This window comes from Crinia signifera, chromosome 11, assembly GCF_055691185.1.
Source record: "Crinia signifera chromosome 11, ASM5569118v1, whole genome shotgun sequence".
Classification (NCBI taxonomy): Eukaryota; Metazoa; Chordata; class Amphibia; order Anura; family Myobatrachidae; genus Crinia; species Crinia signifera.
In genome coordinates this window covers 50,312,909-50,335,324 of record NC_139227.1, presented here as the reverse complement: position 1 = coordinate 50,335,324, position 22,416 = coordinate 50,312,909, and the positions used below count along the sequence as shown (strand labels likewise).

Sequence of the window (22,416 nt, the reverse complement as noted above, 5' to 3'; positions counted from 1 at the left end):
AACATGACCCATTTCAGGAGGGACACAATGCTCTGCTCCTGGACTAAGTTCCCTCTTAATGTATGAATGCCAGCACCTGTTTAAAACAGGTTAAATTATAGGGAAGGTGTTCCATACATTATCATGGAAGTCCAGCATTAGAGCATTGTGTCCCCCCCTGGAGAGGGTCATCATGTTCGGTATATGTATTATAGATGACGACGACAGATCAAGTGCTGGTCACGTGACGTCTGTCATTGGAGGATAACTACTTCCGGCGAGGTCCGGCTCTGACCGCATCACTTCCGGGTGATGGCGTCTGTTGTCATGGAGATAGGAGGACCATGGAGACAGCGCTGATCTCAGCTTTCTGGGTGTATTAATCGCGGTAGCACAGCATCATACACTGCGGAGGTGACAGGGGACAGGGGACAGGAAGGGGTGCCGTGCCAACCATACACTGGTTTGTTATGTACAGGGGAAGGAGGGTACACAGGTGTGATGTGTACAGGGTAGGTGGGGGTTAGGGGGTACACTGTCTTTATGTATACAGGGGAAGGAGGGCTCACTGGCTTTATGTGTACAGGGGAAGGAGGGTACGCTGCGTGGCGTATATAGGTGAAGGAGGGCACACTGGTGTGGTGTATACAGGGAAAGGAGGGCACACTGGTTTGGCATATACAGGGAAAGGAGGGTACACTGGTGTGGCATATACAGGGGAAGGAGGGTACAGGGGAAGGCGTATACAGGGGAAGGAGGGCACACTGGTGTGGCGTCTACAGGGGAAGGAGGGTACACTGGTGTGGCGTATACAGGGGAAGGAGGGTACAGTGGTGTACACAGGGGAGGAGGTTACATACCTCCCAACATGACCCTCTTCAGGAGGGATACAATGCTCTGTTCCTGGACTTCTCTCTTCATGTATGATTGCCATCAACAGGTTAGTTGATAAGAAAGGGGCTTCAGCACAGGTGATGGTAATCATAAATGAAGAGGGAAGTCCAGAAACAGAGCATTGTGTCCCTCCTGGAGAGGGTCATGTTGGGAGGTATGCATGATGTATACAGGGGAAGGAGGGTACACTGGCTTTATGTGTACAGGGGAAGGAGGGTACGCTGGTGTAGCGTATACAGGGGAAGGAGGGCACACTGATGTGGTGTATACAGGGGAAGGAGGGCACACTGGTGTGGTGTATACAGGGAAAGGAGGGTACATTGGTGTGGCATATACAGGGAAAGGAGGGTACACTGGTGTGGCATATACAGGGGAATTAGGGTACACTGGTGTGGCCTATACAGGGGAAGGAGGGTACACTGGTGTGGCCTATAAAGGGGAAGGAGGGCACACTGGTGTGGCGTATACAGGGGAAGGAGGCACACTGGTGTGGCGTATACAGAGGAAGGAGGGGACACTGGTGTGGCGTATACAGGGGAAGGAGGGGACACTGGTGTGGCGTATACAAGGGAAGGAGGGGACACTGGTGTGGCGTATACAGGGGAAGGAGGGGACACTGGTGTGGCGTATAATAGGGAAGGAGGGGACACTGGTGTGGCGTATACAGGGGAAGGAGGGGACACTGGTGTGGCGTATACAGGGGAAGGAGGGGACACTGGTGTGGCGTATACAGGGGAAGGAGGGGACACTGGTGTGGCGTATACAGGGGAACGAGGGGACACTGGTTTGGCATATACGGGGAAGGAGGGGACACTGGTGTGGCGTATACAGTACAATGAGGGTATACTGGTGTGGTGTATACATTGGAGGAGGGTACAGTGGTGTGACGTATACAGGGGAAGGAGGGCACACTGGTGTGTATACAGGAGGAGGATATGTAGGTGTAGAGCATACATGTAGAGTGTACACTATGGACTATAATGTAGAAGCTACAGGGTGTAGACCAGGAGTAGGTAGGTGTAATACATGATCAGACAGGGGTGTTGCGGAGGCAGGATGGGAGATAGTAGCACTATGGAATATAATGTAGAAGCTACAGGGTGTAGACCAGGAGTGGGTGTAATACATGATCAGACAGGGGTGATGCGGAGGCAGGATGGGAGATAGTAGCACTATGGAATATAATGTTGAAGCTGCAGGGTGTAGACCAGGAGTGGGTGTAATACATGATCAGACAGGGGTATTGCGGAGGCAGGATGAGAGATAGTGCCGGGAATACTCTGACTAATGTCCTGTTTCTGGCTGTTAAGGTTTGGAAAGACCGGCATCCCCACAATGGCCATTTATGAAGTCTACTCCCATCCTGTACTTATCAGATACAGAACCAGCATCTGCTCCAAAGCCTCCCTGTTTCTCCTCATAGCCCTGGCACTAACCTACATCCCGCCATTACTAGTGGCCTATCGCAGCCAAGGTGAGGCCTTACTTTGCTACAGATAGAGGCACAATTGTAGCACATACCGGTCACTAACTGTACTGTTATCCCTTGCAGGATTTTGGTTGCAGCAGAGTACGTATGAAGAACAGCCCAATGTCCGGTTCCGCTATGAGGTTCTGCTGATCGCCTTAAACAGCACCAGCGGGGATTATATCGCTTGGAGCACGTTTCAACAGTTTAACAGCTTAGTAGGAGGCAGACTCAGGTTGCCACAAGTGACGGTTTGTTCAATGCAAGATATATAACATATACAGCTGTACAGAATCTGTGCATGAGTGTAATACGTAGAACACAGACAAAGGTGCTCCCCAACTGCAGGCCCTGTGCTGCTATTAGGATGCAGCCATTGTGGTAGCAGCCAGCCTTGGACTGAGCATTGCAGTTCTGTTCATCTGTGGCTATACACTAGTAAGATTTATCTTCAGATCTGGCTGGTTGGAACAAAAACATGGTTATGGATGAGTGACAGTTTGTCAGTTTTCCAGCATTTCTAAGCAAATGGTCAACCAGACAGATCTGCAGATAAATCTGCGTGTGTATGGCCACCTTAAGCCACCATGTTTTCTGTGAGTCAAGTGCTGCTGATCCAGCGAGGACCGGGTCATAGTGATACCACTCATACAGAGCAGGGTAGGCATGTGGTGGCTCGATGGCTATGGCAGGGCCAGCCATGCTGCAGGATGTGACTGGGTGGCCTGTGCGATTGGCTAGATACCGTTGTGGCTGTTGGCGGAATACTTGGTAATTGTTCTATGCTGCAGAACTTATAAATATTATATAGTCCTCTGTTATTCATCATATTTATGCCATTCAGAATTCCAGTCCTATATTCTCAGGGGATTCTGATGGTAGGTCGACATTCACAAAAAGATTGATACATGAAAAAACAGACATAAGTTTTTCTTTCTTTATTTTTTACTTTTACTGTCTGTAGGCTCGGCAGGACCACAGTCTCTCTCATTGTTCCCCAGTCAGGGTGTCCTGTATGTGTGACTGTCTGTATGCTCGGCAGGACCACGGTCTCTCTCATTGTTCCCCAGTCAGGGTGTCCTGTATGTGTTACTGTCTGTATGCTCGGCAGGACCACGGTCTCTCTCACTGTTCCCCAGTCAGGGTGTCCTGTATGTGTTACTGTCTGTATGCTCGGCAGGACCACGGTCTCTCTCACTGTTCCCCAGTCAGGGTGTCCTGTATGTGTTATTGTCTGTATGCTCGGCAGGACCACGGTCTCTCTCATTGTTCCCCAGTCAGGGTGTCCTGTATGTGTTACTGTCTGTATGCTCGGCAGGACCACGGTCTCTCTCATTGTTCCCCAGTCAGGGTGTCCTGTATGTGTTACTGTCTGTATGCTCGGCAGGACCACGGTCTCTCTCATTGTTCCCCAGTCAGGGTGTCCTGTATGTGTTACTGTCTGTATGCTCGGCAGGACCACGGTCTCTCTCATTGTTCCCCAGTCAGGGTGTCCTGTATGTGTTACTGTCTGTATGCTCGGCAGGACCACGGTCTCTCTCACTGTTCCCCAGTCAGGGTGTCCTGTATGTGTTACTGTCCGTATGCTCGGCAGGACCACAGTCTCTCTCATTGTTCCCCAGTCAGGGTGTCCTGTATGTGTGACTGTCTGTATGCTCGGCAGGACCACGGTCTCTCTCATTGTTCCCCAGTCAGGGTATCCTGTATGTGTTACTGTCTGTATGCTCGGCAGAACCACAGTCTCTCTCATTGTTCCCCAGTCAGGGTGTCCTGTATGTGTTACTGTCTGTATGCTCGGCAGGACCACAGTCTCTCTCATTGTTCCCCAGTCAGGGTGTCCTGTATGTGTTACTGTCTGTATGCTCGGCAGGACCACGGTCTCTCTCACTGTTCCCCAGTCAGGGTGTCCTGTATGTGTTACTGTCTGTATGCTCGGCAGGACCACGGTCTCTCTCATTGTTCCCCAGTCAGGGTGTCCTGTATGTGTTACTGTCTGTATTACTGTCTGTTTGCTCGGCAGAACCACAGTCTCTCTCATTGTTCCCCAGTGACAGTGTCCTGTATGTGTTACTGTCTGTAGGCTCGGGAGGAGGACAGGAACCAGGATGGTAAAATGGACCAGTTGTATTTCAGTGTGGAGCTTCCCTTACTATCCACAGAGAATGTGTATGGGCTGCATCTCATCCTCACCTTCTCCTACCAGCTGTATGTAAGTACTGAGGCCCTGCAGCTTGGTGCCATTACTATTATTATCATTTATTTATATAGCACCACAAGGGTTCTGCGCCAGATGAGTGAAAAACATTAAAATAACAAATTACACTACAAGGTACATGGTAAGTAGACTATTACATCAGGGGACAGGACACTGATGCAATTATCAGGGTGGCTGAGAAATAGGGGTGCCGGACGGGATCCCGACAGTCATTAACCCGGGATCCCGACTGTTAAAACACCGACGGCCAGGTTCCCGATGGCCGTCGGCTATTTTCCATCGTGGGGGTCCACGACCCCCATAGAGGGAGAATAGAATAGGTGGCTCGCGTAACGAGCCACCGTGCCCTCAAAGGGCTTTGTTGCGCTGGCCACGCTGTCTGAGTCCGGGCAGTCGGGATCCCGACATCGGGATAATGACTGTCGGAGAAACATACTACACCCAGATATAGGCCCTTATTCTAATTCACTCGCAAAAGCAAATTCCTTCTCAAATGGACAAAACCATGTGCACTGCAGGTGGGACAGATGTAACTTGTGCAGAGAGAATTAGAGTTGGGTGGGGTTTTACTTCACAGTGAGATCTATATTGCAGTGTAAAAATAAAGCAGCCAGTATTTACCCTAATTCTCTATGCACAAGTTACATCTGCCCCACCTGCAGTGCACTTTGTGCCTTATTCTAGTTCACTCTTTCTGACAAAATCCTTCTTAGATGGCCAAAACCATGTGCAGATGTAACATGTGCAGAGAGAATTAGATTTGGGTGAGTTATTTTGTTTCTGTGCAGGGTAAATACTGACTGCTTTATTTTTACACTGCAATATAGATGTCACTTTGAAGTAAAACCCCACCCAAATCTAATTCTCTCTGCACAAGTTTACATCTGCCCCACCTGCAGTGCACATGGTTTTGTCCATTTGAGAAGGAATTTGCCTTTGCAAATGAATTAGAATAAGGGCCATAGTCTAAGAAAAGCACATGAGGAGAGAGGTCGCTGCTCATGAGAGCTTACATTCTGAAGGGGAGGGGCAGACAGGCTGGTGTGACACAGCAGGGATAAAACCATCATGGTCGGCACTGCTGCGCCTATTGCTGCATATACCGATTGTTCCCCATCTCACCTGCCGCCATCTTCCCAGAGGCCCAGCCTTTCCTGTCAGCATTCATTGTGCCAGCAACCCTTCTTCGCTTCCAATTTCTTCATCTGATCAACTTCCTTGATGTCTATGGAATCAGAAATTAATATGTTAGAAAATAATCCTACCTAAATAAAAAGATGACAGGAATATTTATTGTTCAAACGTTCCCTATGTCACCTGACCACCTCTGTTGTATAAAAGGTCATAGAAGGAGATATTTCCCACTAGGGACTGGTACACTGTCATCCCATCGTTATCGGGGAGCTGATAAAATCTGTGCACTTGTTGCTCTTTCAGAGGATGTCGACGTTTGTGATGCAGAGCATGGTGTACATTCAGCATTCCTCTCCCATTCCTGGAGCGCAGCTGTACATCAACGGGGACCTGCGTATGCAGCAGAGGCAGCCACTGCGCCACCAGGGACTGGATACCACATACAATGTAAGGAGGGGAGAGTGCTGCCTCAGTGTGTCTGAGCCATTTATACAGTGTAACCCGGCATAGACCATCAGCAATTTACCCAGAGGGGTTTGTATAGTAATAATATTATATCACATACAAACAGTATCAGGGATAGAGCAAATACAATAAATGTAATTAACTGAAAATAAGCATGTGGCCTTGCAGTGAAGGACATAGACAGCCGGGACCCTTGTGCGGAATAGTGCCCCCCCCCACCCATTACTTCATACACCCCTCCTCCACCTGCTATAGACTAGGACTGCTCTATAAGGGACATAGGGGGTTATTCTGTTTGGTACGGTGAAACGTACGTATGGTCCGTCACACCGTGCGTTTCCCATACGCACACGGTGAGCGTAAGTCCGCCCACAGAACAGCCGCACACGGACGGTCACAGACACCGACAATGGGGAATGGCGTACACTTGAGCGTACGCCACCGTGTACGGACGGATCTCCCTCTTAGCCACCGATACCTGGCCTACATCAGAGCGTACGCCACAGTGCACGGACGGATCTCGTCCGTTTTCCCACCGACACCTTCCGTATATCTTGTTCTAATATTGTTCAAAATAAGACTTTAGAGTGTGATAGGCAGATGTTGGGATCCTTTGTTAGAGATATGTGATTGCAATAATGGGCTTGGTGGCATCTTACATACAGAGTGTGCTACATAAAATTCATAGCAGATATGAAAGTGCATAAATGTATGTTCTTGGGAAAAAATATACAGATTGTGTGCAAAATAGTGGCCATGGCCTTAGGACATTGCTCCACCATTGCAAGTAGAAATTGAGTCCAAAAACATCCTTGTTGGTCTTAGATGTGGTTTATGTGTCTTTTTCCTAATATGTATGTTTGTGTTACAGTGAAAAAGTTGACACATGTCGACTTCTGTGAATTGAGTGTCCTGCTTTTTAAAGTATACAAAAACACTTTCTGAATGGGTGTAGATGGTTATAAAATAACTATATTGGCATATATAAGCAGGTCTTAGAATGAATATTACCTAAAATTAAACAAACCTTTACATGTAGAGAAGTGTAGAAAGATAAGGTTCCAATGTGTTTGAGGGCTGTGTGTGGCTTGCAGGTAGTGAAATCATGGTTTTCATTTAATAGCGTGCAGCATTGCTTATTACATTCAGGTGTAGTAATCAGCATTAATTAGCAGACCCAGGCATCCGCTCTCATACGGTATCTCTAATGCTGTGTACACACGGGGGAGATATATTGCTCAGCCATTTATTGCTGAGCAATATATGGCTGAGCAATATATTGCTCAGTTTCTCCTGTTCATCAGTGACCAGAGATGGTCGCTGATGAAAAAGAAACTGCCTGGGGGAGCCCGGCAGTGGTAATCAGCTGGTCGCAGGAGCATGTTCCTGCGACCAGCGATCACCACAGGGGCAAAAACGGGAGCGCGCACCCGGCGATATATCGCCGGTGCACACTCCCATTGCGGGCAATATGGTCGCTCAGCGACCATATTTCCTGCGATTTTGGACAAAATCGCCCCCGTGTGTGTGCACCTCTAGGGTGGTCAGGAGCTATCTTTGGCGTCCGCCTGTTTTTGGGCCAAAATGCAAGGCGCGTTCGCCGATCAAGGCGGTTGTGGCACCGTGCATTTTGTGTACGCCCAGTTTTTCTCATTATTCCGGCCGCTCCCATAAATATGCCCACATGCCGCCCACCATGACCGTACTCTTGCAGACAGGTTTTTTCGCACAGAGAGACCCGTCCGTGAGCGGTGTGAGGTCGCCGCACGTAGCGAAAGCTACGCATGCGCAGATGAAAAAGAACCCCGATCCGCCCGTATACGGTCCCACCGTACCAAACAGAATAAACCCCATAGTCACATAAGCCAGCCTGTCTCACTCCCCCCCCCCCCTCCCCCACATCGCGCCATACTGTACAATGTCATACAATTTAAAAATTGTATGACATTGTACATGGCATACAATGCCATGCGATGCGATTAAACATTGTATAAGCACCCTAATGGGTGCTTACAATGTGAAATGCACCCCCCCACTACAAACGTGAACCCGAAGCGTGGCAAGCGCAGCGGTACGCGTCCTCCGACCTTTTCATACCCGCACTATCCACGTCGGCGTGGAGTTGAGAATAGAAAGTGTGGCGAGCGCAGCGAGCCACCGAGCCCGAAGCGTGGCGAGCGCAGCGAGCGGACTCCTGTGAAGGTATCCGCGTCCCCTCGCGGGGCTGTCTGCACTCGCCACGCTTCGGCCTCGCTGAGCTCACCACACTTTCTATTCTCAACTCCACGCCGACGTGGATAGTGGGGGTATGAAAAGGTCGGAGGACGCGTACCGCCGCCCCTCGCGAGCTCGCTGCGCTCGCCACGCTTCGGGTTCACGTTTATAGTGGGGGGGGGGGTGGCGTGGGGGTGCATTTCACATTGTAAGCACCCATTAGGGTGCTTAAAAGCACCCTTTATGGTGCTTATACGATCTTTCATCGCATAGGGGGCAAACATCGCATCGCATGCCATGCGATGCAATGAAAACATTGCGCGATGCACATCGGGGGCGCCGCTATAATACACAAGTACCTGTGGCTTTTTCATTTTGGCTCTACCTGACCACAGAGATCTATATTCAGCTGCATCACCGGCTTGTAAATCAATAAATCTGCATTTACTAAACCAAACCAGGAAATATGTTCTGAGTACAGCGTAATGTTAAACCCCTTTCAGACAGAAAATGAAATTACCGGGTGAAGCAGTTCTACCCGGTAATTTCGTGAAAAACACGGGTCCTTTTTCTGTGTGTAAGGGCACACCCGGGTCGTAAATCCTGTGTCTCCGACCCTGGAATTTACCAGGGTCGAGGACACGGATTTATGACCGGATTGACCCTTTCACACAGAATAAATACCTGTGTTATTCAGCAAATTATTTATGAGGGGAAAATGGGAAATGGATCAATCACACACCTGAACCCTGAAGAAGCCGAAAGGTGAAACGATCGTTGGTTTCTACCGGGGAGTGACGCCGACATTGTGCGCCTCCCTGTCTCAGCCGCATCAGCAGCAGTAGCAGCCACAGCCTCCCCACAGGACGGCTCCGGTGCTGTCCAGTGCACGGTACACACAGAGCAGCCGCAGCAGTCCCAGCAGCCACAACCCTCTCTACGCGACGGCCTGGGAAACATCCAGTGCACCGTGCGCTCACAGCAGCCGCAGCAGCTCCAGCTTTCTCCACGGGACGGCTACGGTGCCGCCCAGTGCACGGTGTGCACACACAGGTACCTGCTCTCCCGCACCCCCCAGTCCTCCTACCCTGCCCGGCTCTCCCTCCCATCCCGGTCCTTCCACCCTCCGTCTCCCCCCTAAGTACCTCTAACTCTCCCCACTGATACTTGCTCTGCCTGACAGGTGCTGCTCACCCTCCACCACTGTATAATTATATACATGTGGAGGATAGCAGCACACCTATAACGGCACTAAAACTCTTCCCTCTCACGTTATCTCGCCCCTCAGGGATCACTCATCAGGCCTTAAAAACCAGTGACCTACCCTGCGCTGGACTCAGTCTACTCAGGGGGGATCTGGCACATAACCTGACAGCAGTATCCCACTAATAGATCTGTGCAGTAAATCCCTCTCAGTGTCTAACAAAGCCCGCTCACCCGCCATACCTTTAAAGTCCACCAACTAAAGTGATGGTAACTAGCTTGGGGCGTCAGAAAGTATTATAGGAGACGGGTGACCTCTCCTAGCCAGATACAATATTCCACCCCGAGTGATAGGTATATAAAGCAGGGCAGCAGCCGCTTTCTCACTAAAGGGTAACACAGACCTTTCCTCTTTTTCTGACTCCATATCGGGCAGGGTTCTTCCCCCACAATACCCATAAAAGCCCACCATTACCCAGTGGCAGCCGACAATTGGAAAAGGGCAGCCTGCCAGAGGGGAAAGGGGACTTTTCAGCCTCAAACCAGACAATCCCGCCATTGTCACGGGTATATAAAGTCGGTGGGATCAAATCCCTAATCTCCACTTGTGTCTTTTCCCCTCTTCCTCTTCCCCCCCTCCCTCCTTTCTTTGCCCAAACCCCATCCCCCCACTCCCTATCCAACCATACCGCAGGAGCGTTTTGCATGTAATCTTACTTACCTACAAATGAAACAAAGTATTTGTGCATACCAGTAGTATTTACTACATAGTAACAGCAGGTTGTTTCATGTGAGGGAGTCATACTTACCTCACACTGATATCCGCAGTGAAGGCTGTCGGCCCTACGGCCAATACACTACTGTTAACCTGTACAAAATCCATTCGTGTCAAAAGTACAGATGAATATGTTGATATTGTAGCTGCCAGCAAAAACAGCACTAACTCCTACTTAAATTGCTCATTTGGCTGTCGGCTTGACTCATGTGAGTAAGTGATATTTACCTCACACATATATCCGCAGTGAAGCCTGTCGGCCTTAAGGCCAATACACTACTGTTAACCTGTACAGAATTCAATCATGTCAAAAGTACAGATGAATATGTTGATATTGTAGCTGCGAGCAAAAACAGCACTAACTCTTACTGTAATAGCTCATTTGGCTGTCGGCTTGACGGCAAAGACACTGTTGATAATCTGTACGAAATAGATTGATGCAAAATGTACAGAGAAGTATGTTGAAGTAAGATACCAGAATTTTGTAATTTATTTAATATATATCATCCTTTTTGGCAACATAATAGTAAGGCTACTTTAAGCCTACATATCCTCTTGTTCAGAACAGATAAAGTAATACCCACAGGCAGATTAATTCTGCAAGGGAAATATTACCCTCTGGATACATTGTATGGTTAGAACTGTAACGGGTATAATTATTTGTTTCAGCAGGCTTTTGATTTTATACACTCTGAAAGCTATATTTGTCTATCAGAAATGTATACCCACTGCTTTGAGGCAGACAGTTTGTGTTGCTGAACGAGGGGATCTTATGCCCACAGGGCACCGATAAATCAGTGTGATTCTATATATGTTTTATATGTTTGTGTGTGAACGCCTAAAAACGTTTTTGTCTAGTGTTTATTTTAGTAAGACCTAATAAAAGCTAATTTTTAAATATAGCCATACTCCGGGATGGAATAATCCACCCCATTCTCCCATGTGTTACTAGCACCCTTACCAGCTAATCCCATCCAACTGACACTGTCCCCACTTCAGAGTTTTCTCTGAAGAGCGGTGCAACAATCTATACCATTCTCAAACTTGTGTCATAACACCTTATGTACAACTTACTGTTGATACTCCAACAGACATTCCTATAGATGTCTTAATAGATTACAGCTTGTAATCACAATCCAAGAGTGCCCCAAAAAAAGAGAGTCTTTTCTTCCCTTGTTTTCTTATTCAGCAAATTACCAGGTAGAAATTTTCAACACGGTAATTTGTTCTTCTGTGTGAAGGGGGGGTCAGGCTTCTCTCTTCAATATTACGCGGCATTTGAAATACAGAGTAATTGCCAGGATTTTCAGACTGAAAGGGGTATTAGTGTAACAATGCACCCACACTACTACAGTGTGATGTTAGTGTAACGATGCCCCAGCACTAGTAAAGTGTAATGTTAGTGTAACGATGCACCCGCACTAGTACAGTGTAATGTTAGTGTAACAATGCCCCTGCACTAGTACAGTGTAATGTGAGTGTAACGATGCACCCGTACTAGTACAGTGTAATGATGCCCACCGCACTAGTACAGTAATATTAGTGTAACAATGCCCCTGCACTAGTACAGTGTAATGTTAGTGTAACGATGCACCCGCACTAGTACAGTGTAATGATGCCCCCCCCCCGCACTAGTACAGTGTAATGTTAGTGTATTGATGCACCCGTACTTCTACAGTGTAATGATGCACCCGTACTACTACAGTGTAATTTTAGTGTAACGATGCTCCCGCACTAGTACAGTGTAATGATGCACCCACACTACTACAGTGTAATATTAGTGTAACAATGCACCTGCACTACTACAGTGTAATGTTAGTGTAATGATGCACCCACACTACTACAGTGTAATGTTAGTGTAACGATGCCCCTGCACTACACCAGTGGAATGTTAGTGTAAGTATGCACCTGTACTACTTCAGAGTAATGTTAGTGTAACGATACCCCCGCACTACTGCAGTGGAATGTTAGTGTAACGATGCCCCCACACTACTACAGTGTAATATTAGTGTAACAATGCACCTGCACTACTACAGTGTAATGTTAGTGTAATGATGCACCCACACTACTACAGTGTAATGTTAGTGTAACGATGCCCCTGCACTACACCAGTGGAATGTTAGTGTAAGTATGCACCTGTACTACTTCAGAGTAATGTTAGTGTAACGATACCCCCGCACTACTACAGTGGAATGTTAGTAAGGATGCACCCGTACTACTACAGTGTAATGTTAGTGTAACGATGCCCCCACACTACTACAGTGTAATGTTAGTATAACGATGCTCCTGCACTACTACAGTCTAATATTAGTGTAACGATGGACCTGCACTACTACAGTGTAATGATAGTATAACGATGCTCCCGCACTAGTACAGTGCAATGATGCACCCACACTAGTACAGTGTATTGTTAGCGTAACGATGCTCCCGCACTAGTACAGTGCAATGATGCACCCACACTAGCACAGTGTATTGTTAGTGTAACGATGCTCCCGCACTAGTACAGTGCAATGTTAGTGTAACGATGCTCCCGCACTACTACAGCGTAATATTAGTGTAACGATGCCCCGGCATTGTACAGTGCTGTTCATCATGATTGTACATCACCCTGCCCTCCCCAAATGAGGAAGGATAGCGTTTACATGCCTGTTTACATCCTGCTATATAACCACCACCCCCTCGCTTGCACCTCTTGTAATCTGTCTGTCTCCCCTTCCTACTAGATTGTAAGCTCCTCCGAGTAGGGCCCTCTTCCCTCCTGTTGTCAAAGCCCACTTCACTTCACATTTCACTCACTGCTCTCCTTTACTCCAACACCCAGTGACCATCTTCATACTCATCTCCATCATTGGCCTCAAGCCTCTAGTTGTATGTTGATTGGGTCCTCACTACTTTTTTTTTAATTGCGTTTTTATTTACTTTTCCCATACAAACAAAAAAATACAATACAGTCACAAACAAACATCACAGCAGTAAATTAATATCACAAGACATTTTGCACAAACCACTCTATTAGGATCTGCTTCCCCATTCTAGCCAACTCGCCCTTTACAGAACCATAATGTTAACTCAAAACCCGCTCCCTGTCCCTCGTCCTTTCCCGAAAGGCGTATCGTCCCCTCCTCACAGCACCCTCTCCTCTTGATACGCCCGGCCCTTTCCACCTCCCATTCCCCTTTCTAGACTTGCAGCCTCCTATTCCCGAACCCTCCCGCTCAGCTCGATCACCCGCGTTACCCGGTTCCGTAATTCCCCAGGTCGTCCCTACCACCCTGTATCAGGCTTTATGCCCTGTAGTCCCCTGTCTTCAAAGTTCCCCACATGCTTGAGGGCAGACTTCCATACCTCCATGATCAAAACACACGCATGGGGGAAAAAGAGGAAAAAAAAAAAAAAGAAAAACCCCAAACAAACCCGGGGTCCTCACTACTTACATTTAAGCTGTAATGTGTATTGAACTGTGGTGCTCTTTTATTTGTACTGTATTTTTGTTATTTATTCAATGTTATGCCAAGTTTTGTCTCCCTGTATTGTTCCTTTGTACGGCGCTGCGAAACACTTGTGGCGCCTTATAAATAAAATTATAATAATAATATCCCCACGATTATCTATCTCTGGTGCCTACATAGGGAGTCTATCCATTTATTCCATATATCGTAATACTTCTTTTCAGATCCTCTAGATAGGTAGACATATTTTTCATGTCGTACCACCTCATTCGTTACTGACAACCAATCATCAAGTGCAGGACCCCTTGAGGCTAACCATGATCTAGAAATGCAGATCTTTATCAGAGTGCACATATTAATTATATAGCGTTGGGTAGGTTTATCTAAGGCATCCTCCTCGACTATGGTTAGAATGCATAACCTCGGGGTGAAAACTGTAAGGGGAATACCGGTAGATGCTATTATGGATGTGGTTTCCTTCCAGAATTTCGAGACCGTCCCAAAGTAAGTGCCAAAAGCAACCGTCGGGGGAGTCACATTTGGGGCACTTAGAGTCATTTCTACCCCCCATTCTCAGCAATCTAGTAGGGGTCAGGTAAACTCTGTGTAGTATATACAGCAGGATTTGTTGATACCTAGAGGGTGTTAAGGAGATACGGGGGCTGCCCAAAGCTATCTTCCAGGCCTCCTCCGTTATGGGGCCCATATCTAATTCCCAGGCTGCCTTGAGTTGAGGCAAATCCCGCTCATGTAGCGAGGATAATAAAATCTGTATAGAATCTGGAAATAGCATTAGAGCAGCCGCCTGCCTTTAGTAATTTCTTAACCGGCGAGTCACAGAGCACCAGGGAGTACAGTGCAATGTTAGTGTAACGATGCCCCCGCACTACTACTGTGTAATGTTAGTGTAACTATGCCCCCGCACTACTACTGTGTAATTTTAGTATAACGATGCACCCGCACTAGTACAGTGGAATGTTAGTGTAATGATGCACTAGTACAGTGGAATGTTAGTGTAACTATGCCCCCCGCACTACTAGTAATGATGCACCTGCACTAGTACAGTGTAATGTTAGTGTAATATAGTACAGTTGGTACTTGTTTAGAATCACGGCTCCCACGATGGCCATCGCATAGCAAAAAATCGCATGCAATTTTTAACAGAAATGCATCCAAATGCATTGAAATTAATATCAAACATGTTCAATGGCCCCCAAATGTCATTTTTCAGGCTGTACCACCCCCACTATCAACGCGAACCTGAAGCGTGGTGAGGGGCGGCGGTACGCGTCCTACGACCTTTTCATACCCCCACTATCCACGTCGGCGTGGAGTCGAGAATAGAAAGTGTGGCGAGCGCAGCGAGCCACGGAGCCCGAAGCGTGGCGAGCGGACACGGATACCTTCACAGGTATACGCGTCCCCTCGCGGGCTTCACAGGTTTCCGCGTCCCCTCGCGAGGCTCGCCACGCTTCGGGCTCGGTGGCTCGCTGCGCTCGCCACACTTTCTATTCTCAACTCCACGCCGATGTGGATAGTGGGGGTATGAAAAGGTTGCGTACCGCCGCCCCTCGCGGGCCCGCTGCGCTCGCCACGCTTCGGCTTCGCGTTGATAGTGGGGGTGGTACAGCCTGAAAAATGACATTTGGGGGCCATTGGACATGTTTGATACTAATTTCAATGCATTTGGATGCATTTCTGTTAAAAATCGCATGCAATGCGATTGCATGCGATGCGATGGCATGCGATTTTTTGTCAAAAAAATGCTTAAAACCGGCAAAAATCGCATGCCATCTTATGCCACTACATATGGCATGCGATGGGTGCCATGATAGTACACAAGTACCGTACAGTTGAATGTTATTGTAACGATGCACCTGCACTAGTACAGTGTAATGTTAGTGTAACAATGCGCCTACACTAGTACATTGGAATGTAAGTGTAATGTTAGTGTAACGATGCACTAGTACAGTTAGTGTAACAATGCGCCCACACTAGTACATTGGAATGTAAGTGTAACGTATTAGTGTAATGTTAGTGTAACGATGCTCTAGTACAGTTAGTGTAACGATGCACCCACACTAGTACAGTGAAATGTTAGTGTAACTTAGTACAGTGGAATGTTAGTGTAACGATGCGCCCACACTAGTACAGTGGAATGTTAGTGTATTGTAGTACAGTTCAATGATGCGCCCACACTAATACAGTGAAATGTTAGTGTAATATAGTACAGTGTAATGCTAGTGTAACGATGCACAAGTACAGTGTAATGTTAGTGTAATGATGCCCCCGCACCAGTGCACTGGAATGTTGGTATAACAATGCCCCAATGGGCAGGGGGGTACAGATGGGCTCTACATTGTACTGATCTTTTCCCTGCTATTCCCATTCATGTCCTAGGTGTCAGTAATTAACGGAACCAGTCCTTTTGCAAGTGCTTATGATCTTACGAACATCGTATCCGCTTATCAGGAGCGGAACGGTAAGTACAGAAAATGTGCCCAATTTTATGTGTAGTGACTTCCAGTATGTTTTTGTACAACTTGTGGTCCCAGGAGCTTACTATGGGGCCCTCTGCCTTTCTAACCAAATCTGCTGGGGTAACTGCCACAAGATAAATTAGAGGTTATTGCGGAATCTGCTACTTGGTTTAGCTTTAGTGGTTGCCCTTAAGGCTCCTTTCTGATATGACACTGTTGTAGTATGCAAACTGAGAGTAGCACTAGTGAGTCCAACCTTGGTCAGAACGTGGCTTCTCGCAATGTTCCTCTAGCTTTGATTGGCTTCTTGCAGTGTTCCTCTAGCTTTGATTGGCTTCTCGCAATGTTCCTCTAGCTTTGATTGGCTTCTCGCAATGTTCCTCCAGCTTTGATTGGCTTCTCGCAATGTTCCTCCAGCTTTGATTGGCTTCTCGCAATGTTCCTCCAGCTTTGATTGGCTTCCCGCAATTCACCTCCAGCTTTAATTGCCTCTACCGCAATGTTCCCCCAGCTTTGATTGCCTCTACCGCAATGTTCCCCAGTTTTGATTGGTTCTCCTGCAATGTTACCCCAGTTTTGATTGGCTCTACCGCAATGTTTCTCTAGCTTTGATTGGCTTCCCATAATGTTCCTCCAGCTTTAATTGGCTTTTATATGACCGAGTTGCGTCCATGTGTCTGCATGTGGCGGCCTATCTGTCTACTGTTGGACATGCTCCAGCCCCATACTGTTTACAAAAGCGCTGTCATCCATTTATATCCACACAATACGGCCGATGCAGATGCTGACTTTATGCGTCCCCAATACTTCCATAACACTGCAATAGGCAGACTTGATGGAACTTAACTATGTTTCTATGCAACAGTTCCTCCCTGAAAAGCCCATTTCATGGTAAGTGTGGTACATTGATGGGCGTGTGAGCCCATGCATGCACACTAGTGATCTCCACCATGTGCGAATGTCTGATCCAACTCTGGCACAGTGTCTGATTTCTTGGTAACCTATTCACGGAATGCTGAAATCTGAAGACCCATCTGTGTTTCCACGAGCCTCCAAGTCTTCATCAGGCCTAAGTGCCCCCCTCCATTATCTGAACTTTTTACGGTATGTCGTTAAAGTGACCACAGTCCTGAGCAATCCTAGCCCAGTCTGGCTTGTTGGAAGAGGTGCGTCCGATCCATTTGTGGTAAACTGCGTCATCCGATACCCTGTGGAGACCATTTCATATCCTTTTATAATAGGAATTCTAAACCTTACATTTATGGTACTTCCATTGTTGTTTTTACTTAAAATGTATCAAAGTCTTCTATGGGGCAGTTACCGAGTGAGACCGCAGCCTTCTAGAACTATGTGCATGGGCACATAGCCTATGGAGATCTGGGTGAAATAGACTGATTGGCCGTGGAATGTCCTCTGCATTCATCATTGATTCTACAATTCTTACCGTACCTGCAGGCCACAGACAGCCGCTGTATTATATACTATAGCTGCACTAATATTCGGCTTTTCTTACTGAATTGTACTATAGCCAGCCTCCATAAAGGGTTTTATGTGCTGGAAATGTTCTGCCCAGGTGATGACCTTTGGAAATGACGTTCCCTTCCTGACTGCATTGTTTCCCATTGTGCGTTACACACAAAGATGGAACCATGTAACACTACTAAGCAGAACCTTCACCAGCAGAGATGTTATGTGTGAGCACATCAACAGAAATGAGCCAGATGGGTTCCAGACACTGGATACAGGGGGGGTAAATACCAAATGTGGTCGACATGCACATGGACTACCACTGTGACTAATAGCCTGTGGCGAGTGCAACGGTGGTGGAGCGTGTTGCCTTGGCATAGTGGGCCTTATTCAAGTTCACTCTTTCTGACAAAATCCTTCTTAGATGGACAAAACCATGTGCACTGCAGGTGGGGCAGATGTTACTTGTGCAGAGAGAATTAGATTTGGGTGGGGTTTTACTTCAAAGTGACATCTATATTGCAGTGAGAAAATAAAGCAGCCAGTATTTACCCTGCGCAGAAACAAAATAACTCACCCAAATCAAATTCTCTCTGCACATTTTATATCTGCCCCCCTGCAGTGCACATGGTTTTGTCCATCTAAGAAGGATTTTGTCAGAAAGAGTAAACTAGAATAAGACCCAGTGTGGCTAGGGCACATGGTACACTACTTGGGGTCACTGGCGTGTTGCTCTTGCAGAGTAGACAATAAAACCTCCTGCTACTGTAGGTGGCTGTGTTGCTCTCGTGGTGAAACAATAAAAGCTGCTGCTACTGTAGGTGGTTGTGTAGCTCTCATAAAACAGACAATAAAACCTGCTGCTACTGTAGGTCGATATGCTGCTCTTGTAGAGCAGACAATAAAACCTGCTGCTACTGTAGGTGGTTGTGTTGCTCTCACGGTTAAACAATAAAAGCTGCTGCTACTGTAGGTCGCTATGTTGCTCTCATAGAGCAGACAATACAAGCTACTGCTACTGTAGGCCGCTGCAATGGCACAATTCATCTATTATTATGGAGGATTGCTGAAGAAGATAACAGGGGAGATGTTTCAAACCTTCAAAAGTGGAGCAATGGATAAGGTGCTCTTAGCAACAAATCTGTTCCTATCATTCATGTAGAAGATGGTATTGAGAAGCTGATGTGGTTTCTATGATCATCCTGTAGCAGGTTTGATACATCTCCCCCATAGTGACCAGTGTCTGGTGTATTTGGGGCCTTCAATTGTCCTGCATCTGTGAATGGTGCCTTTAGGGCCTGGTGCAGTAATGTCCATCCTGTGTTATCCTAATGACACCATTCACAGATGCAGGACAGAACCTGGAGAGGAGACATGGACCTGGGGTTATGTATTAGGGCCTGGTGCAGTAATGTCCTGTGTTAGCCTAATAGCACCATTCACAGATGCTGGACAGAACCTGGAGAGGAGACATGGACCTGGGGTTATGTATTAGGGCCTGGTGCAGTAATGTCCTGTGTTAGCCTAATAGCACCATTCACAGATGCTGGACAGAACCTTGAGAGGAGACATGACCCAGGGTTATGTATTAGGGCCTGGTGCAGTAATATCTTGTGTTATCCTAATATATAACCCCGGGTCACGTCTCCTCTCCAGGTTCCGTCCTGCATCTGATAATGGTGTCATTAGGATAACACAGGACATTACTGCCACAGGCCCTCATACATAACCCCGGGTTCAGGTCTGCTCTCCAGGTTCTGTCCTGCATCTGTAAATGGTGTCATTAGGATAACACAGGACATTACTGCCACAGGCCCTCATACATAACCCTGGGTCAACGTCTCCTCTCCAGGTTCCGTCCTGCATCTGATAATGGTGTCATTAGGATAACACAGGACATTACTGCCACAGGCCCTCATACATAACCCTGGGTCAACGTCTCCTCTCCAGGTTCCGTCCTGCATCTGATAATGGTGTCATTAGGATAACACAGGACATTACTGCCACAGGCCCTCATACATAACCCCGGGTTCAGGTCTCCTCTCCAGGTTCTGTCCTGCATCTGTGAATGGTGCCATTAGGCTAACACAGGACATTACTGCACCAGGCCCTAATACATAACCCCGGGTCCACGTCTCCTCTCCAGGTTCTGTCCTGCATCTGTGAATGGTGCCATTAGGATAACACAGGACATTACTGCACCAGGCCCTAATACATAACCCCGGGTTCACGTCTCCTCTCCAGGTTCTGTCCTGCATCTGTGAATGGTGCCATTAGGATAACACAGGACATTACTGCACCAGGCCCTAATACATAACACCAGGTCCACGTCTCATCTCCGTGTTCTGTCCTGCATCTGTGAATGGTGCCATTAGAATAACACAGGACATTATTGCACCCGACCCTAATACATAACCCCGGGTCCACGTCTCATCTCCATGTTCTGTTCTGCAAATGTTCCTAGAGATGAATTTTAATGTTGCATTTATTTCCTGTCTCCTTTGCTTTTGATTTCCTGCAATACATCAGTCCCAGTTGTGCCCTTAACAATCCACACGTACCAGCCTGGCTTCTGGGAGATGATCAAAGGCGCCTGGGTCCAGTACGTCAGCATCCTGCTCATATTCCTCTGGGTCTTTGAGAGAGTCAAAATCTTTGTGTTTCAGAACCAAGTATTCAGGACTGTAGCGGTTCCGCTGCAGCCTTACTGCAAACAGCACCAGAGCTGATCCGATGGCACCTTATATAACCTGGTCCATGTTATTATGGGGTAACCGCTGCTATCATTATCTGGCAGTGGGTACTCCCTCACTGCTGAGTACCACCTTTGTATTAGATATATATATTTTTTTTCAAACCACTTTGTAATTAAAGGATTTGTTTTGGTTTAATTTTGTGAAATATATATATATATTTTTTTAGACTGCGGCGGCCAAAACATTAAAAATGGAATCAAAATTTCTAATCTCTGCTAAGTAACCCATGTTGCTCCTAATAGCAGACCCTAATTAAGCCAGTCACTAATGGTCCAAAAATACATAAATGCAACAATTTGCTTCAAATCGGATCCAGTGTGACACAACATTAAAGGAATATAGGTTCCTCCTTTCCTCATTATAGAGTGCGCTATTTAATCACAATTAGAGGCTCAATATCCAGCTAATATTGTGTGTCCAGTTGCTTTAAGCTTTTTTCCTTTTTCTAAAGCTGGTAATGTGTGCTCTCACTTGTTTTGGGGTCTGTATGGACCATACCATCAGCCCACACCCAGGACAACACTCCTCCCAGCTTTGGTTATAACAGAATAAATGGACACTAACCATTACATAAACGTGCCTCTTTACAAGGCTGGTAGTGCCTCTTTACAAGGCTGATAGTGCCTCTTTACAAGGCATTGGTGAGACCACACTTGGAATACTGTGTTCAGTTCTGGGCACTGCACCTTAAAAAGGACATAAATGAAGTGGAACAGGTACAGAGAGGGGCGACTAAGCTAGTAAAAGGTCTTGAATCATTAGAATACAAAGATAGGTTAACCAGGCTGAATATGTTTTTACTAGAGAAACCGAGGAAGAGAGGTGATTATGATTACCACACACCGTAATGCCTATTACATTTATGCCACACATGTTCCGCTTACCTACATGCTCGTTGCTATGGATTTCATGCTTGATACCAGGGGTTGCATGCCCTTTGCCATGGGGTTAACATGCTGTGCCAGGGGTAAATGCTCATTGCCAGGGGTTAAGATGCTGTGCCGGGGTTAATGCTCATTGCCAGGGGTTAACCTGCTGTGACATGCTGTGCCAGGGGTAAATGCTAGTTGCCATGGGGGATTATCCTTCCTCCTCCCTGCTGTTCTCCTCCGCGGTAACAGTAACAGCCAGGCAGAGAGATCGTCTATCCACCCAGCTGAGAGCAGGTCCACCGCGGCTATTTGGAAACTCGCGCCAGATTGCGAGACATTCGGAGCTCACGGTCTGACAGTTAGGATCTAGCGCTGTAACTCCTGATTAGCTGCCGAACTGCAAACTGCGATTGGCTCCGAAGGCCAGCTCGAGTTTTGAAATAGCAGTGGCGGACCTGCAGACTCATACAGCCAGGTGGATTGACAAACTCTCTGTCTGGCTGTTACTGCAAGCGCATCGGGCCACAACTAGATTCTGCTTCCTCCCTCAAAAAATCTGGTCGCCAGGAAGCAGAATCTGGACGCCGTGGTGACCTGTCCTAGCCCCAACCAGAGAGTATAAGGCCAGACTTATAAACAGGTCAGACTTGTGCCTCATACAAGTAAAACCTGTGTGGTCAGAGGTAATATTTGCATGAGGCACACGTCTGACCTGTTTTATCCCCTACAGCTCCCCAGGAGGGCTCATTCTGGCATGTGATGCCAATACTATTCTACTCCATGGAAGATGCGGCTTTGTATGGGTGTGGATTGAAAGGTCTACAATTTCTAGGTACACAGTCAATAGGTCGACACCAAAAGGTTTGCATGAAATAAGTTGACACGTGCCCTAGACCAGTGCTCACCAACCCCTCGCGAGCGAGCTACTGGTAGCTCGCAGCAGCAATCTGGGTGGCTAGACCACTCGGCAGCTCCCTTCTCCCTCTGAGGGGAGGAGAGCGCATTGCACGTCTCTCCTACCCTTCACTGTGCATCCCTGTGACTG

The 22,416-nt window shown here is 47.3% G+C and overlaps 1 protein-coding gene across 3 annotated transcripts; it reads left to right on the top strand.

Annotated features, from left to right (window-relative positions):
* The first annotated feature begins 256 nt into the window (after positions 1-256).
* Positions 257-20,634, top strand: TMEM231 (transmembrane protein 231). 3 transcript variants are annotated; one of them, XM_083164477.1, is made up of 8 exons: positions 257-393; positions 2,184-2,347; positions 2,426-2,592; positions 4,422-4,550; positions 5,994-6,137; positions 16,197-16,278; positions 17,395-17,500; positions 20,301-20,634. In XM_083164477.1, the coding sequence occupies exons 2-8, from the start codon at positions 2,209-2,211 to the stop codon at positions 20,470-20,472; spliced, it is 939 nt and encodes a 312-aa protein (XP_083020603.1). In that variant the 5' UTR covers positions 257-393; positions 2,184-2,208; the 3' UTR covers positions 20,473-20,634. The 3 variants fall into 3 exon arrangements, with proteins under 3 accessions (XP_083020603.1, XP_083020605.1, XP_083020604.1); XM_083164478.1 differs by having other exon boundaries at positions 297-442; XM_083164479.1 differs by lacking the exon at positions 17,395-17,500 and having other exon boundaries at positions 20,273-20,634.
* Positions 20,635-22,416: the final 1,782 nt, after the last annotated feature.